Source organism: Megalobrama amblycephala, linkage group LG19 (assembly GCF_018812025.1).
Source record: "Megalobrama amblycephala isolate DHTTF-2021 linkage group LG19, ASM1881202v1, whole genome shotgun sequence".
NCBI classification, from domain to species: Eukaryota; Metazoa; Chordata; class Actinopteri; order Cypriniformes; family Xenocyprididae; genus Megalobrama; species Megalobrama amblycephala.
In genome coordinates this window covers 7672238-7691142 of record NC_063062.1, presented here as the reverse complement: position 1 = coordinate 7691142, position 18905 = coordinate 7672238, and the positions used below count along the sequence as shown (strand labels likewise).

The 18905-nt window shown below is 35.6% G+C and overlaps 1 protein-coding gene across 3 annotated transcripts in view; it reads left to right on the top strand.

The window, feature by feature from the left end:
- hipk2 (homeodomain interacting protein kinase 2) overlaps positions 1–18905 on the top strand; it is a 127366-nt gene that overhangs the window by 87344 nt on the left and 21117 nt on the right. For all 3 annotated transcript variants that reach the window (XM_048168669.1, XM_048168667.1, XM_048168668.1), the window contains exons 3-5: positions 7236–7359; positions 13382–13501; positions 14990–15076. In XM_048168669.1, the coding sequence (XP_048024626.1) occupies positions 7236–7359; positions 13382–13501; positions 14990–15076 (331 nt within the window). The remainder of the gene's footprint in view (positions 1–7235; positions 7360–13381; positions 13502–14989; positions 15077–18905) is intronic.

Below are 18905 nucleotides of genomic sequence, written 5' to 3'. Positions count from 1 at the left end.
TGTGTAATGCCTTGAACATGGGCTGGCATATGCAAATATTGGGGGCGTGCATATTAATGATCCCGACTGTTGCATCACAGTCGGTGTTATGTTTGAGATTTGCCTGTTCTTTTAAATAAATGAGATTTACACAAGAAGGAGGAAACAATGGTGTTTGAGACTCACTGTATGTCATTTCCATGTACTGAACTCTTGTTATTCAACTATGCCAAGGTAAATACAATTTTTGATTCTAGGGCACCTTTAAGCTCCACCCATTAGGTCCACAGCAGTGGAGCTGGACTAGGTCAAAGAATGCCATTATTTTTGCGACATATTGTCTGATCTCTACATCCAATTTGGACTGCAAACTCACATTCACAACATGAGTAAATAATAAATCTAAATTGTGTTCTCATCTCATGGCATACAAGTTTCAAATTAAGTCCTTATTTTGCCGTGTCGCATGAAACGATAGTGAGTTCTCGCAAATGTGTCTATGACAGTGAAATTAAAGAGGTCATCAATTCACTTTTTCCTTCCCAATCTCCCTCATTTTCCACTTTCTGTCTTGGGAATGCTAATGACGGAAGAAAGGGAGTGGAGAGAGTGACAGCGTTGTCAGCGATTTCCTCTGCATTTTGAAGAGGAGAGGTTCACAGGGCCTTGAAACGAAAGAGCACTCCCACAATACGAGCACAATAAAAGGGAGGACTATTTCCAAGGTTGTTTTAGTAAGTTGTCGAAGCATTTTGTGGAGAGATGACCCCACACTCTGACTCTGTGGAGATGTAAATCTAAACAGCTCCCCCTGCCTCCCTCATTCTCTTGTTCTTACACTCCTGGACTGTTTGTTTTGTTTCCGTCATTTACCTCCCTTCTCTCTCTCCCTTTGTCTGTTCCTCTCGTTCTGTCACTCTGACTCATATTTTCCTCTTCGCCCTCTCAATCCATCACCTTTTCCTCGCCTTCAGTCTCAGGTGCACGATAGATGCCTGTATGTTTCCCTCGGTGAGCCCACCTCACACAATGTTTATTAAAATGGCACGCCAGGAACTTCCGGCCTCCGCTGCTTTAGTGCGCTGCTAGGACATGAATATTAAAATTGATCCCGAGGGAGAGCGGCCAATCAGAGTGCACTCAGATAATCAGGATACAAGGCAGGATGGATTCATTCTTTCAAGTTGTTTATGCCAAATTCTGACCTTGCCATCTGAATGTTGCAGCAGACATTGAGACTCATTAGACCAGGCAATGTTTTTCCAATCTTCTATTGTCCAATTTTGGTGAGATTGTGTGAATTGTAGCCTCAGTTTCCTTTTCTTAGCTGATAGGACTGGCACCTGGTGTGGTCTTTTGCTGCTGTAGCCCCATCTGCTTCAAGGTTTGACGTGTTGTGCACTTCAACAGATGCTCTTCTGCATACCTTGGTTGTAGCAAGTTGTTATTTGAGTTACTGTTGCATTTCTATCAGCTTGAACTAGTCTAGCCATTCTTCTCTGACCTCTGGCATGAAAAAAGGCACTTTTTCCCCAATGAACTGCCGCTCACTGGATATTCTCTTTTTCTGACCATTGTCTGTGAACCCTAGAGATGGTTGTTCGTGAAAATCCCATTTAGATCAGCAGTTTCTGAAATACCCAGACCAGCCTGTCTGGCACCAACAACCATGCCACAGTCCAAAGTCACTTAAATCACCTTTCTTCCCCATTATGATGCTCAGTTTGAAACTCAGCAAATTATCATGACTACATTCCTAAATGCATTGAGTTGCTGCCATGTGATTGGCTGAATAGATATTTGCGTTAACTAGCAGTTGAATGGGTGTACCTAACAAAGTGGCTGGTTGAGTGTATTACTGTATGCATTGAATATTGTATTGCATTTTATGCAAAAAAAATTATAAATATATATTTATATATAAATTAGGGCTGGGGATATATCGCATGTGATTGTCACACGCATTTCGTCAGTAAAGCCGGTTCCCTGATTACCGCTAAATCGCCATCACCTGCTTTCAAATGGAGCGGCATTTAATAGACAGAGCCGTAGATCACTGACAAGCTACGCAATATCGTGTTCATATCACAGATGAATCGCCTTCAATAATGAACGCGATATTGCGTAGCTTGTCAGTGATCTACGGCTCTGTCTATTAAATGCCGCTCCATTTGAAAGCAGGTGATGGCGATTTAGCGGTAATCAGGGAACCGGCTTTACTGACAAAATGCGCGTGACAATCGCATGCGATATATCGCCCAGCCCTCAGACCGATTAATCGCATGTAACAAAAGTTTGTTTACATAATATGTCTGTATATATATTATTACATTTATATATGTTATATATGTCTGTGTATACACTATTTATACATATTTGTGCGTGTATATGTATATATGCTCACCCATACACATATATATATTACTGCTGTCAAATCAATTAATCGCGATTAATCGCATCTAAGAAAAGTTTGTTTACATAATATATGTGTGTGTGAATTATTACATTTATATAAATTATATGTCTATGTGTATACACTATATTTATACATATATTTGTGCATACAGTACAGTAAAAGTAACCACTAAGATTTTTAATGTTTTTAAAAGAAGTTTCGTCTGCTCACCAAGGCTACATTTATTTAAAAATACAGTAAAAAACAGTAATATTGTGAAATATTATTACAATTTAAAATAACTGTTTTCTATCTGAATATATTTCAGAAAGTAATTTATTCCTGTGATGCAAAGCTGAATTTTCAGCATCATTACTCCAGTCTTCAGTGTCACATGATCCTTCAGAAATCATTCTAATATGCTGATCTGCTGCTCAAGAAACATTTAATGTGTACAATTGTACAAAATATTTGTGTACAATATTTTTTTTCAGGATTATTTGATGAATAGAAAGTTCAAAAGAACAGTGTTTATCTGAAATCTAATCTTTTGTGACATTATAAATGTCTTTACTGCCACTTTTGATTGATTTAATGCATCCTTGCTGAATAAAAGTACTCATTTCTTTAATTTCTTTTCAAAAAAAATAAAAATAAAAATTCTTACTGACCCCAAACTTTTGAACGGTAGTGTATAATGCTACAGAAGCTTTGTATTTCAGATAAATGCTGTTCTTTTGAACTTTCTATTCATCAAGGAATCCTGAAAAAAAAAAAGTACACAACTGTTTTCAACATTGAAAATAATCATAAATGTTTATTGAGCAGCAAATCAGCATATTAGAATGATTTCTGAAGGATCATGTGACACTGAAGACTGGAGTAACGATGCTGAAAATTCAGCTTTGCATCACAGGAATAAATTACTTTGTCAAATATATTTAAATAGTACACAGTTATTTTAAATTGTAATAATATTTCACAATATTACTGTTTTTTACTGTATTTTTAATTAAATAAATGTAGCCTTGGTGAGCAGACGAAACTTCTTTTAAAAACATTAAAAATCTTAGTGGTTCCAAACTTTTGGACTGTACTGTATATGTATATATACTACACATATATATATATATATATATATATATATATATATATATATATATATATATATATATATATATATATATATATATATATATATATAATATTATAATTATATAATATTTATATAAAATATTATGTAAACACATAACTTTTATGTTAGATGCTATTAATCAAGATTAATCAATCTGACAGCACAAACATATATATATATATATATATATATATATATATATATATATATATATATATATATATATATATATATATATATATATATATAGAAGGTGAGAGAGGCTGTGCTTTATGGTGAATAAGTCACGGCTGAAGGGCGTTGTAATTATAACCGTTTTATAAATAGTAATGTTATACAATACAATAATTAATTATAAAAATATTCCTAAACAGTGACAGAAATACAAAGCATAATGGCACTGGGAGATGTAGAGTTGTGGCCTGGAAAAAAAAAATCAGGGCATCGTCTGTGTCTGTGGTTATGAGTGGTGGTCCGTATTGAAGGTCAGCTGTGATCGATGCTTTTTGACATGCCCATGCAGAATGATGTCAGAGCCTCAAATAGCAACTGAGTGAGCATGTGAATGCCGGTACGAGTGGTTTAGGACTTCAGAAGAAGAATTATGCTTTATTTAGGAACTGAAGAAGCACTCTTTCACTGTGTGTGATAACCTTTGCCTGACCCCATATTCACAACACCATTTACCCCAGTGCAGGCGACCCAGTGATTATTTGCACACTGCACTGGTTCTGATGGGTGCAGAAGATGTTGCTCCTGTGCTTGTTTGCACTATGTTAAATGGCATTGTGTACAAGAAATAACTTCCAGGGTGCATTGGGCTTGCCACGCAAATATCAACACCGGGATCGGATGTTTGCACTTGTGTGCATAATGTCACCCATGCATACATGCAAGCTGCACAATGACACGCATGCAAACAAACGCACACCTGCAGGGTCACAACCTGACAGGCTTTTAGGTATGCAAAATGTACCACAAATGAACTCAAACACTTTCTCCGCATCACATCTGTCTGTATAGGATCTCATATTTCCATGTGTGTGGAGCTGGAACAGGGTTGTGAATTTCTTACCACAGATTTTTGCATTACAAGCAGACGTTTTATATGCAAGAGAATGAGGATGATATTTAGTGCTGTGTGTGTTTGTGTTTATCACACCCGCTGAAACTCCTGCATCAGCAGCTGCTGCTCTGTTTTGCATATGGCATTGGAAGAAGGGAGAGAAAAGATTGAAGTGGGATATGCATTTGCATACGTGGCGGCCGTAATGCGTCCTCAGTGTCACAGAGATCCTTTCAACTGGTAACGCTGTGGCTTATTTGAATGACATCGAGTAGACCAGCATGCACAAGGCTGGGTTGCATGACATCACTCCAGAAGAGTGATGTCATGCGTCACACACCTTGCGTGCAAGGCAATAGAAGATTTAACTGCCAAACTGAGTCTTTTCTTGCCTTTGTGGCACCTGTGAGTAGTATTTTGTTTCTGTTTTATTGCAGATGTTCCTCCTGCAGTTCCTTAGGAAAACAGACATAGAAACAAATGAGATGACAAACTGTTGGCCAAACATAAAAGGACTAAAATTCATGTGGATTTCATAGTTTGATTGGAAAAATTTGAGTTCATATTGAAATCATTGACTTTCATTTACTGACTTTGGTCAATATGATAGAAATGGATCATATTAGAGATTTTTATTTGTATTGAATAATATTCATTTCAATATTGGATTAACTATGCATGCTCATTTCCTCTATTTTTCCTTTATATTTCCTCATTGATCTCGACAAACACCAATCATTTAATAACACTGTTGAATCTTTAGTAAATCTCAAAATAAATCGATAATAAATTGACAGATGATTTCTAATTTTTTTATTTACATAAAATAATAAAGAACTTTAATATCAACCATGTATTGTTTATTCGTCATAACATCAAAATAATTATCGCCTTATCTGTATCAGACAAAATTTTAATGTTGAGGCATCCCTAAAATCTGTGCATATTTATGATAATAAAAAGAGATCTTGGGATTTCACAAGTTTTTCTTATCGTAGAAAATTATTTATATGCTATTATAGTTTTTGTTAATATTTGTATTATTAATATATAAAAATAAAAGGAAATTTAAAGGATTAGTTCACTTTCAAATGAAAATTAACCCAAGATTTACTCACCCTCAAGCCATCCTAGGTGTATATGACTTTCTTCTTTCTTGATGAACACAATCGGAGATAATATTAATAAATATCCTGATGCATCCAAGCTTTTATAATGGCTGTGAACAGGGGTCATGAGTATGAAGCTGAAGAAAGTGTCTCCATCCACATCCATCCATCATAAACATACGCAACACGGCTCCAGGGGGTTAATAAAGGCCTTCTGAAGCAAAGTGATGCATTTGTTTAAAAAAAAAAAATCCATATTTAACAAGTTATGAAGTAAAATACTCAAACGCTTCGCTTCAGAAGGCCTTTATTAAACCCCGGAGCTCGGATGCATCAGGATATTTATTAATATATCTCAGATTGTGTTCATCAGAAAGAAGAAAGTCATATACTGTACTCCTAGGATGGCTTGAGGATTATTAAATCTTGGGGTATTTTTCATTTGAAAGTGAACTAATACTTTAATTAAAATGAAGCTTTTAATATTATATTTTTAGTTTTCACTTTAGTTTAACTTTTAGTAATTTTATGTGCTTTTTGTCACTTGTTATTAGTCTTTTTTTCAATATTTCTCTTTTTTTTAATCTAAGTTTTAATTTTAGTTAACAATAATACTGCTTGGTACAAGCTGTTCTTCCATTGTTGTCTTTACAAATAATATTTGTGCTCTAAACCGAGGCGTTCAGCCCATTATCTGTCTCTCTCTGTGTGTGTGTGTGTGTGTGTGTGTGTGTGTGTGTGTGTGTGTGTGTGTGTGTGTGTGTGCATGCTGTGTTTCTGCCACCTTCAAGACTTGCTGAAATATGAGTCCATCTCTCTCTTTTCTTTCTCTATTTGTCTTTCCACACATTTTCCCCTCTTTTTTCCCCTCCATATGGCACTTATTTATCTTCAATCCCTCTATCCAAAAGAGTGGACCTCCTCGGAATCATGATTCACAAGCAGCACCCAGAGTAATGCCGTGTCACATGCCATCTCTCTCCTCTCGCCCCCACCCGCTGTGTCCGTGGCAACAAAAATGCATTCTGTGTTTGTCTTTATTACTCAACTCAGTCAAATTAAATGGGTACAATGAGGTCTTGCGGCTGCGACGTAACGAATGCCAACTTTGGGCTGAATGGAACAGGTTGCACATTAAATGGTTTTGGGCCAAAACATCTATGTTTCCCTCTGGACCTCTCTCTGTGGTGGAAGACAATAATTGCTCCATAAATGTACACTTAAATAGACTGTTTGAAATTTCTTTCTATCTATCTATCTATCTATCTATCTATCTATCTATCTATCTATCTATCTATCTATCTATCTATCTATCTATCTATCTATCTATCTATCTATCTATCTATCTATCTATCTATCTATCTATCTATCTATCTATCTATCTATCTATCTATCTATCTATCTATCTATCTATCTATCTATCTATCTATCTATCTATCTATCTATCTAATTTTTAATTAACTATAATAACCCTGGTCAGAAATTAAAATTGTATTTATTCTGCTGTGACTTTGTTCTTGAAGTTGATCCTCCACTTCTGTGTGTTTGCAGAGCTCCAGAGATCATCCTGGGTCTGCCCTTTTGTGAGGCCATAGACATGTGGTCCCTGGGTTGTGTCATCGCTGAGCTGTTTCTGGGCTGGCCGCTGTACCCCGGAGCATCTGAGTATGACCAGGTAACACATTGTTTTACTAATTCTTTAATTCATCACAATGGAAACAGAATAGATCCGTGAGATGAGGCCTGCCAAAGTTTCAGACATGCACTGGCATTCAGAAGTTTCCACCATTAGTATGTTTTAGGGTATTTGTTGTACTCAACCCTGGCTGTTCCCATGTGGTTGTTGCCAAGGGTGGATTGGGACACCTGGGGCACCAGCCTCTGTGAAGACCCTCTCTTGATGCTCTGCACACCATAAAAATAGCAGAAAACAACACCCAAACAACACAAAAATACAAAAATATGAAGCAGCACAACTGTTTTCAACATTGATAATAATAAGAAATGTTTCTTGAGCACCAAATCACCATATTAGAATGATTTCTGAAGGATCATGTGACACTGAAGATTCTGCTTTGCCATCACAGGAATAAATTGCATTTAAAAATATATTCAAATTGAAAATAGTTATTTTAAATTGTAATAATATTTCACAATATTAATTTTTTTTTCAGTGTTTTTAATCAAATAAATGCAGCCTTGGTGAGCAGGAGAGACATATTTCAAAAACATTAAAGAATCTTACAACCCCAAACTTTTGAACAGAAGTGTATCTCTAAAGATATATACTTCTCTAAAGATATATGCTGTATCTTATGTCTTGTAATTGATAACTTTGAATTTTGCTTTTCTTTTTTTTCATAACTATGATGTTATATCTCAAATTTACACCTGAAATCTACAAATGACAACTTTAGCTTCTCAAAATTCCATCTTTGTCAAATAGCTGCTAAAAATCGAATTGATGTAGGTTTGAAGTCATTTTAATTGCAAGATTTAATGTCCAAATAATGTCCAAATTACATTGCAAATATAAGAAATAAAGTAGCAGTTGTGAGGAATATTCACAATAGTCATTCAAACACCTTTATATTAAAATAGTCATGAACTGCGTCGTTTTATTGTTTTATGATGTTTCCTGAGGTGCACTTATAATGTTAGTATGCTTTTTACATCAAAAATTGTCAGAATTTAGAAATAAAGGGCATTTTTCCTATCCTGATTTTAGCTCTATTATTTGAACGCTCTGTTTTTAGGGGCGTGTCTGCTGTGAGACTTCAGTGTAATCACCCACTGCTGTGATTAGCTAACATCTTTCCATTTCCACTCTCTCGAAAACTTTTAGCTCATTTTTACTATTACAGCTCTCAAGGTTAAGTAATTGTGAAAAGTGTTGCATTACATTTAGATCTATGGCATTATATTTAGATTGTGGCATGAAAGGTTGCAGTGATGAACATTGTAGCCAATCACAGATATATTGTTGAGTGCATGAAAGCAGTGATCTCGTCATTGCAACTCAATTTCTGTATACTAACGAATGCTTTCATCGTAACTAAGAAACATTATGATAAGAGATTCATTGAATAAAACGGAAGTTTTGGCATGTGTCCAGAACTCAGTCTCTGATAAACTTGCACTGTTTGATTGACAGCTCCAGCAATTGCAAAGGGAGCGTTCTTTGATCGCTTTGTTTATATAATTTAATCAACATTTAAATAAAAGATTATTTTCATCCTACTAAGAGAAACAACGTGAAGTTGACTATTTAGTCACTGGTTTGATTTACTGACACATAGACAATCATTACATATCAGATCAGGCATTAGAATTAACACATTTAGTTACATGTTGTTGCATTACTGTTGAGTCCATATCGTAAAAGTTTGTCTGCAAAGCCTGCGCTGAAATGCAATTGATTTACCAAAGAGTCCACAGTGAAATCGCAAATACAAATAAAAGCTCAACTGAGACATTCACATTGGTGAAAATAAATAACCATTTTCCTAGCATTAGGATCCTTTAAAAGGTAATGTTATTTTTGTCCTGTATCGCTCTTCTCTCCTCCTCTCACTAACACGCCAGTGGGCGGGGCTAACGTTGCAATGATGAAGTAGGCGTTGATTTCTTCTGCGGAGGAGGAGTTTCACCTGTCATAGATAGGCACATTCCAGGATTAGTCGTTCGCTGGGCCTGGTGTCAATAAAAGCTTTTATTGGACTAACAAGGACGTTTTCAGTTCTGAAACTTACAGGATATTCTTATAGTATGATGACCTCTTATATATCAAAAGCTCAAGGAAAATTTGATTTCTCAATTCATGACCCCTTTAAAGGGTTAGTTGACCCAAAAAATGAAAATTCTGTCATTTATTACTTACCCTCATGCCGTTCCACACCCGTAAGACCTTCGTTAATCTTCAGAACACAAATTAAGATATTTTAGTTGAAATCCGATAGCTCCGTGAGGCCTCCATAGGGAGCAATGGACACTTCCTCTCTCAAGATCCATAAAGGTACTAAAAACATATTTAAATCGGTTCATGTACAGTGGTTCATTATTAATATTATAAAGCGACAAGAATATTTTTGGAGCGCCAAAAAAACAAAATAACGACTTATTTAGTGATGGCCGATTTCAAAACACTGCTTCATGAAGCATCGGAGCATAAATGAATCAGAGTATCGAATCATGATTCAGATCGCGTGTCAAACTGCCAACGGCTGAAATCACGTGACTTTGGCGCTCCGAACAGCAAATTCGACACACTGATTCATCTGTGCTCCGATGCTTCATGAAGCAGTGTTTTGAAATCGGCCATCACTAAATAAGTCGTTATTTAGTTTTTTTTTGGCGCTCCAAAAATATTCTCGTTGCTTTATAATATTAATATTGAACCACTGTACTCACATGAACTGATTTAAATTTTTACATTTTTAGTACATTTATGGATCTTGAGAGAGGAAGTGTCATTGCTCCCTATGGAGGCCTCACGGAGCTATCGGATTTCAACTAAAATATCTTAATTTGTGTTCTGAAGATTAAAGAAGGTCTTACGGGTGTGGAACGGCATGAGGGTAAGTAATAAATGACAGAATTTTCATTTTTGGGTGAACTAACTCTTTAAATCTATTTCAACAGTGAAGTCAACTTGTATGCAAAAGATAATTCATGACTTTATGTTTGCAAAGCCTTACTTTCAGGAGTCAGTTCCCAGTGGCCCAGGCCATAATCCATCATTGGCTATTTCTTTTTTGAAATTCAGTGGTCAGTAATGATACAAGTAGATAGACTATAAAGAAATAATGTGTTCCCATTGGAAAATAATCTGAGTTATGAAATGCCATTTCCTGTATGATATTCATTTAGAGAAATGGAGCAGAGGAGGGTTGCTTTTTGTGTGTGTGAGATTGTGTGTATGTGTGGCCCTGCCGAGAGAGTCGTCTCCTTTCTCAGAAAATGGCTGTGAAAACATCCCTCAATTACTGTTTGTGCTTAAGAGAGAGAAAACAAATCTGACTGTTGGCTGGGCCCCTGCTCTCTCGGCTCTCCTGAAGTGCTGTGTGTTTGTGTGGAAATGTGTGTGTGTGTCGTCTAAATGACTTTCATCTCTCTCTGGCCTCTCCGTAGTTCTGGACACATGCCACAAACTGCCCAATTAGCCCAGATCCCGAGCTCTACAATGAGGCCTTCTCTTAAAAAAAAATAAAAAATGATTCTGGCTTCATGGAACAGCCCAGGGCCAATGTTCTAGCTCTAAGCAAACCAAAACCGTCTTTAACAAGCTTTTAAACACAGCAAAGGACTTTGCAGATTTGTCTCCCACCATTTCTGTGTACTATAGAGTAATATATATATATTTTTTTTTTTTCGGCCCTCATTTGGCGCATTTATGAGGTCTTGTGTTTGGGAAGCATTTCTAAGGTCTTGTGTTAAGGATTTATGGCATTTCAACTCGGCTGCCCAGTTTACTTTTGATTTTCATCTAAAAACAAAGCTTGAGGAGTTATTTTCAGCCTTTGCGGCACCTTTGACTCAATTCTAATAACGACACTCAAAAAGTGAATGGAAAAAAAAAAAGTGTTTTTCTATTTCATAAGACGGTAAATGAGCCAGACACAGTGGTCAAGGTCTCTTGAGCACCTATGAGCTCGTTCTCAGGGTACAAGATTGGCCGATTGGCAGGGGCCATGGAAGAGATTATTATTATTCTTGTGGATTCCTTGGGCTGCCAGACTCTTGTATTTACATTTTTCAGGTGTGTGAATGGCATTCTGTGTAATTGAGGCACCCGGGCAGACCTGTAAGAAGAGGTTTTGGCAAGGTGAAGTCAGTCTCATGGTGACAGCATTCATCACAGATGCTGTTTACTCGTCTTCTAATGCTGGAATGTTGAAGTTGTGTCATCAATGTGGCAGCCAAGTGACTGATATGTTTTCGAGCAGACAAAATGTCATCAGTCTGTTTTAATGCAGCTCACTGTTGCATTTCCCAGAAGTCCGCTTACAACGTTAGTCAAATTTTCTTGCACCAAAAACTGAATCAATTCATTTTTCATGACCATTTCCACCATCTCCCTAATCATTAGAATTGCTACTCTACTTTAAGACTTGTATGTCTTAGAAAAGGCCTGAAAATAATAAGAATAATTATTATAACAAATATTTAATACAATTAAAAAATAAAATAAAAATTAACAAGGTAAATAATCTTTCAAAGAAAATGCTTGATGATGAGGATAATAAATTAATAATTAATGCAACCAATTATTCAAAAATATATAATATAAAAATAAAAATAAATGTATAAAGTAAAATAGAATATTATGTAGATGTGTTCAATAGACTTTGAGTACCATACATACAGTACAGTCCAAAAGTTTGGAACCACTAAGATTTTTATGTTTTTAAAAGAAGTTTCGTCTGCTCACCAAGGCTACATTTATTTAATTAAAAATACAGTAAAAAACAGTAATATTGTGAAATATTATTACAATTTAAAATAACTGTGTACTATTTAAATATATTTGACAAAGTAATTTATTCCTGTGATGCAAAGCTGAATTTTCAGCATCGTTACTCCAGTCTTCAGTGTCACATGATCCTTCAGAAATCATTCTAATATGCTGATTTGCTGCTCAATAAACATTTATGATTATTTTCAATGTTGAAAACAGTTGTGTACTTTTTTTTTCAGGATTCCTTGATGAATAGAAAGTTCAAAAGAACAGCATTTATCTGAAATACAAAGCTTCTGTAGCATTATACACTACCGTTCAAAAGTTTGGGGTCAGTAAGAATTTTTATTTTTATTTTTTTGAAAAGAAATGAAAGAAATGAATACTTTTATTCAGCAAGGATGCATTAAATCAATCAAAAGTGGCAGTAAAGACATTTATAATGTTACAAAAGATTAGATTTCAGATAAACACTGTTCTTTTGAACTTTCTATTCATCAAATAATCCTGAAAAAAAATATTTTGTACAATTGTACACATTAAATGTTTATTGAGCAGCAAATCAGCATATTAGAATGATTTCTGAAGGATCATGTGACACTGAAGACTGGAGTAATGATGCTGAAAATTCAGCTTTGCCATCACAGGAATAAATTACTTTGTGAAATATATTTTCATTAGAAAACAGTTATTTTAAATTGTAATAATATTTCACAATATTACTGTTTTTTACTGTATTTTTAATTAAATAAATGTAGCCTTGGTGAGCAGACGAAACTTCTTTTAAAAACATTAAAAATCTTAGTGGTTCCAAACTTTTGGACTGTACTGTATGTACTATGTACTTTTGTTTTTGATAAAAGTATTTATTTTAGCATTATTTTTTTATTAGAATTACTTTACTCTTTTAAGAATTATACACTTTATGTATTATTATTTTCAGCCATTTTCTTTGAAAGTTGACTTTTAACGTAGTTTGAAACCCATCTTATTTCCACAATCTAAAGTAAAAATGTCAATATTAACTTCATGTTGACTTTATGACAATTTCTATATAACCTGTTTTTGCCGTTTTAGTTTCAGTAAACTGGAGAGAAACTTTGTGTTATGATCATATGTCTACATATACAAAATGAGCAAGAAAATCCCCTTTTTTCAATCCCCATTTAACTGTATCAAAGTAGTGAACATCCAGCACTAAAAGTTGTAAATCTCATTTCCTGTGTTTGTCTTCCACCAGATCCGGTACATCTCTCAAACGCAGGGCTTGCCAGCAGAGTATCTGTTAAGTGCAGGGACGAAAACAACCAGGTTTTTCAACAGAGACCCCGACTCCACCTATCCTCTATGGAGACTCAAGGTAAACTCCCTCACCTTGTTTCGCTTTCACACTTCCTTAATCTGTCTCGCTTGGTTTGCATATAAAATACAGCAACAATATTTTTCTGTTTCATTCCCTCACTCTCTAAACTGACGCATCCACTACACCCCGTTAACCGACCAGTGTGAGCTAAATGAGTTTTGTGTGAAAGGACTTGGCAACCAGAGCAATGTGGGATAAATCCTACTTAACGTCCCATTCTCATTCTTCCCTCTTTCATTCCTCCGTCCTCTTATGCTCTGTCTCTCTCCACGTTCCCCCATCCTTACTGGGCCGGTGGCTCATTGCCCATAGTCGATAGTTAGATTAACTTTTGGTGAACTTTGCAAAGCTTCACATGGGGAAACTTTGATTTTATTGAACCCCAATGCAACTGCAAGTTGCATTCCTAACCCTTCATATATATGATACGGATCTAACAAAACTAGAAAAACTTGTCCTCCTGTGTAGTCAATACCTCCTTAAACTTTTTGGCCCTCAATGCTTGTGTCTTGGACTGTAGAAATACTTAACTCAGTGTCAAGTACTTCCCAGAGATAAGGTTTTATCTTTCATAGTTCAGGAATCTTAATGGAGTTCTCAGTTATGTTTCGTTTAAGTATCATCTTTGTCTCAGATGTTTCTCCTAAAATAATAAAAAAGGAGACACATTCAGTTGACATAAAATTAAACTGAATAGCATAGCCAAGATTTGCTCTTGAAAATGGATTATTGAGAAATATTTGATTTTTGTATTGAAATCTCTGGATTGTTTTGGTCACAGATTATTATTTTTTTGTTTGTTTGTTTTCAAATCTGAGCACAATTTAAGACTTTGTTGAGATTTCGTCTATACAGTAGGACATTCTTTTCAGGTCTTTTCAGGAGAAAATTAAAAGAACCAGAACACTTCAGCTCTCTATTGCTGTCTAGGAGAAACAATTGAGATATGAATGAGATTTAATTTGTGTTTTTTCTTAGCTGTGGGTTTCATTCCAAATTCCAAATTTTAAAATCTCTTTCCGTGTTGTAAGTCCCATTTCCTTTACCTATTTGATTTTAAGTGTTCCTCCATATCTTTAAAGGTACAGTAAACCCAAAAAGTAAAATTCTGTCGTAATTTACTCAACCTCATGTTGTTCCAAACCTGTATGACTTTGTGTCTTCTGAAGAACATAAGAGAAGATATTTTGAAGAATGTTGGTAACCAGTTTTGGTTGTATGGACAAAAAATACAATGCAAGTCAATGGGAACTGAAACTTACCAACATTATTCAAATATCTTCTTTTGTGTTCCACAGTTGAAAGAAAGTAATAAAGGTTTGGAACGACAAGAGGGTGAGTAAATGACTACAGAAATTTCATTTTGGAGAGTCATAGGGTTATTCCTGATGTTGAAAGTGCTTCTCCAGTGATTAATTTTTTGGAGGCCTTTTTGAAAGATGAGCCAGGATAGTGTTGACAATATATTCCTGTTTGTATTTACAGACACCTGAGGACCATGAGGCAGAGACGGGGATCAAATCTAAAGAGGCTCGCAAGTACATCTTCAACTGCCTGGATGATATGGCACAGGTAGGAGTTTCGTACCTTTGTTAATTCCACAAAACCTGCCTTCAGCTTCAACAGAAGCAGAAATCTGGCTCAGGGCTAATAATAACCTTCCTCACCTACAAAAATGTTTTGTCTCCGACTCTGTGTGGAGAGTTTCCAATAATACTCACACCTCTTTTACGCTGAAAACTTTGATGTTATGTAACAGAGGACATGACTCAAAAGCACAATGGTCCATGGGAACCTTATTCCCCTGGGTGCTTTTCAGTGATAATACACATGACTTATGACCTTTTGCTTTCTGCAAGTTATTGAAATCAGCGTGCCTCATCACCGGCCGGTCGTCAGATGTCTGAACGGTCCAGGCCAACAATGACGCAAACCTCAATTTGGATTTTCCCACAAGAACCAACCCCATCCCTCTTCATCAGATAAAAATGGCTGATCTAATTTACAGCAAATTCAGATGAATTCATGGAAATATGCTTATGCTTGGATACGCTTAATCTGTAATCTATCCATGTTCATGTCCTGTACAACAACCTTGTTTTACAAGAATTACATCAGTGCCTCATTTTCAGGTCAGGTCCTCTGGTGTTAGGATCTAAGTACGGACGTACTCTGCAGTCCGGTATACTGCAAGAAATGTTGTTTCAATCCTCATACCTCCGTGCTGTTGTAAAACCTCATTAACATAAAAGGATGGAAAACATATTTTTTTTTTTTTAGACAAACTCTAATAATGATAATAAAACAAAAAAGATGTGAGCACAGCATAATAATAAACAAACAAATAAATGATAATAATAATAATAATAATGCAGATTATAATAATAAAATGTTTTTATTAAGAAAAATATTAATTAAATTAATTAATTAATTTAATTTATTTATTAAAGTCATAATAAAATAAAACAAAATTTAAAAACAAACAAATTAATATTTATTATTTTTATTATTATTTCATTGTAAATCATAATAAAACAAAACCTTATTATTATTATTATTATTATTATTAATAATAATAATAATATGTTAAATAATATAAATATGAAATGCAAATACAAATGCAAACAAACAAGCAAGGGAAAAATAAAATAAGGTGGTCTTTATTTATTTATTTAAATAAGTCACCTTAACACAACCGTTGACAGTTTAGAGGCATCTAAAGACATCTTTATAATCTAGAATTTGACATTAGAACAACCAAACAGTTTGTGTGTGTGTGTGTGTTTGCTCTGTTTCCGCTGTTGCAGCACTGCCAGTTTGTATGAGGAACATCTGCACTGCTGTCTCCATGATTTGCACCTGTATTTAAATTGTTGCACTTTAGAGAATACGGCACTTGTGATTTCAACCGATTTAAATGTGACAGTCAGATGTGAAATGGAGAGCAAGAAGAATGATTGTTCTCGGTTTCATCATCTTCAAGAGACAGTTCACTAGATGTGCCTGCGTAACTGTTTTTGCAAGATTTGTGTACGCCAGCTATGCAGGCACTCCCCTTGCTTGCGGTTCATATTCTGTGTCCTGAATGATTATTTTTCCTCTCGTGTCAAAGATTATTTCTTTATCATGCAGCAGGGTGATGGAAACAGAGAGAGAGAGACCGAGCAGGACTAAAATAGCATGCATAAAAGAAGACTCTGATTTGCACTGGTGACTGGCGGTTTATCTGATAGCTCGGGGTGGTTAGGCCACAGATAAACAGCATGACGGTATGAAAAATGCGTTAGCCATCTCTGACAGGGATTCCCAATAAAAAAGCTCTGCTGCACTGCTTTTTACCTATGGCAAAACACCCCTCTCAGACAATAAAAGTGTGTTTCTTCAAATACAGGCACTTTTTTGTCCCAGGGGTTGATTTACAGATTTCAACTTTTCTTTGTTATACTGTACATATTAAAATAGCCTTTGAAACTTTTTCCCATGTCGTCTTCATTTATATTTGCTAATATAATATTATATTAAATTTACATATTTATAATATCATATAATTATATAAAAAAAGGACCTATTATGCCCTCTTTCACAAAATGTAATATAAGTCTCTGGTGTCCCCAGAATGTGTCTGTGAAGTTTCAGCTCAAAATACCCCACAAATCATTTATTATAGCTTGTCAAAGTTGCCCCTATGTGAGTTTGAGCAAAAACACGTCGTTGTTGTGTGTTGTCCCTTTAAATGCAAATGAGCTGTTGCTCCCGGCCCCTTTTCCAGGAGAGGCTGGAGCTTTAAAGGGTTAGTTCACCCAAAAATGAAAATAATGTAATTAATTACTCACCCTCATGTTGTTCTACACCCGTAAGACCTTTGTTCGTCTTCGGAACACAAATTAAGATATTGTTGATAAAATCCGATGGCTTGGTGAGGCCTCCATAGACAGTAATGCCATTCAAACTCTCGAGGTCCATAAAGGTACTAAAAACATATTTGAAACAGTTCATGTGGGTTCAGTGGTTCTATCTTAATATTATAAAGTGACAAGTTTGTGTACCAAAAAACTAAATAATAACTTTTCAACAATATTTAGTGATGGCAGATTTCAAAACACTGCTTCATGAAGCTTCTGAGCTTTATGAATCTTTTGTTTCAAATCAGTGAGTCGGATCGCCTATCAAGCGGCTAAACTGCTGAAATCACGTGACTTTGGCGCTCCGATTCACTGATTCAATCCGTAAAGCTCCGAAGCAGTGTTTTGAAATCGGCCCATATAGATATTGTTGAAAAGTCATTATTTTGGTTTTTTTTTTGGCACACAAAAAGTATTCTTGTCGCTTTATAATATTAAGATAGAACCACTGAACTCTCATGAACTGTATCAAATATGTTTTAGTACCTTTATGGACCTTGAGAGTTTGAATGGCTTTGCTCTCAATGGAGGCATCACTGAGCCATCGGATTTCATCAACAGTATCTTAATTTGTGTTCTGAAGATGAACGAAGGTCTTACGGCTGTAGAACAACATGAGGGTGAGTAATAAATGACATTATTTTCATTTTAGGGTGAACTAACCCTTTAACAGCTCAAACTTTGGTTGCTCAACAACAACAAAGCTGGAGAATCTCACGCAGCCAAAATGACGATTCTCAGTAACGGTTCAGCTTTACATTGTTCAAACCAGAGTCGGACACTGATGGAGAGACTCAGGAAGAAGTTACAACTTTTAGAATGCAACTAGGCATTTCTGAATGGTTAGTGGATAAATTTATGTAGTTGCTGTGGAGTTGATTCAACTCATTGACTAGCATGTGCCGTCATGTTAATCTTTTGTGCAAATCCAGCGTTGAATTGACTCTCGTTTGTGAAGCAGTCCGGCGTAAAATGACGGCATGGCAACAACACTCTACTACAACAACTCTTCCTCTTCTCTAAAGCAGCCCAACATGGCCTCACCCCCTTTGTTGCATGTTCTCGGGGGCAGAGTTTATATAAGTTTTGGGGTTTGTGATGTCACCAACCCGGGAAGAAGCTTGTTGTAGTCCTTAAGAAGCGATTTCTCTAAAAGAAAATATCTCACTTTATATTGAACTTTAAGCGTTGTAACTTTGCAGATGTCGTTTATGCTCAAACAGCAACATTACACACTAACTAAAGTTAAAAAATTGAAATCATAATCAAGGACCCCTTTAATACATTTTCACATCCTCAGACAGATGGGAATATTTGGCCTGACATCTGAAGCGTTCCTAAGAGGGCCTGTAAATAGCTGTAAATTTGAGGGCAAATATTGGATATATCAGAAAGGTTATTGCTGTCCTCTGAGAAACGCACACACTTTTTGACTGACAGACCTGTGTATATTAATAGAGTCATACCCGTCAAGCACTGTGGGACGTGGGAGTTATTTA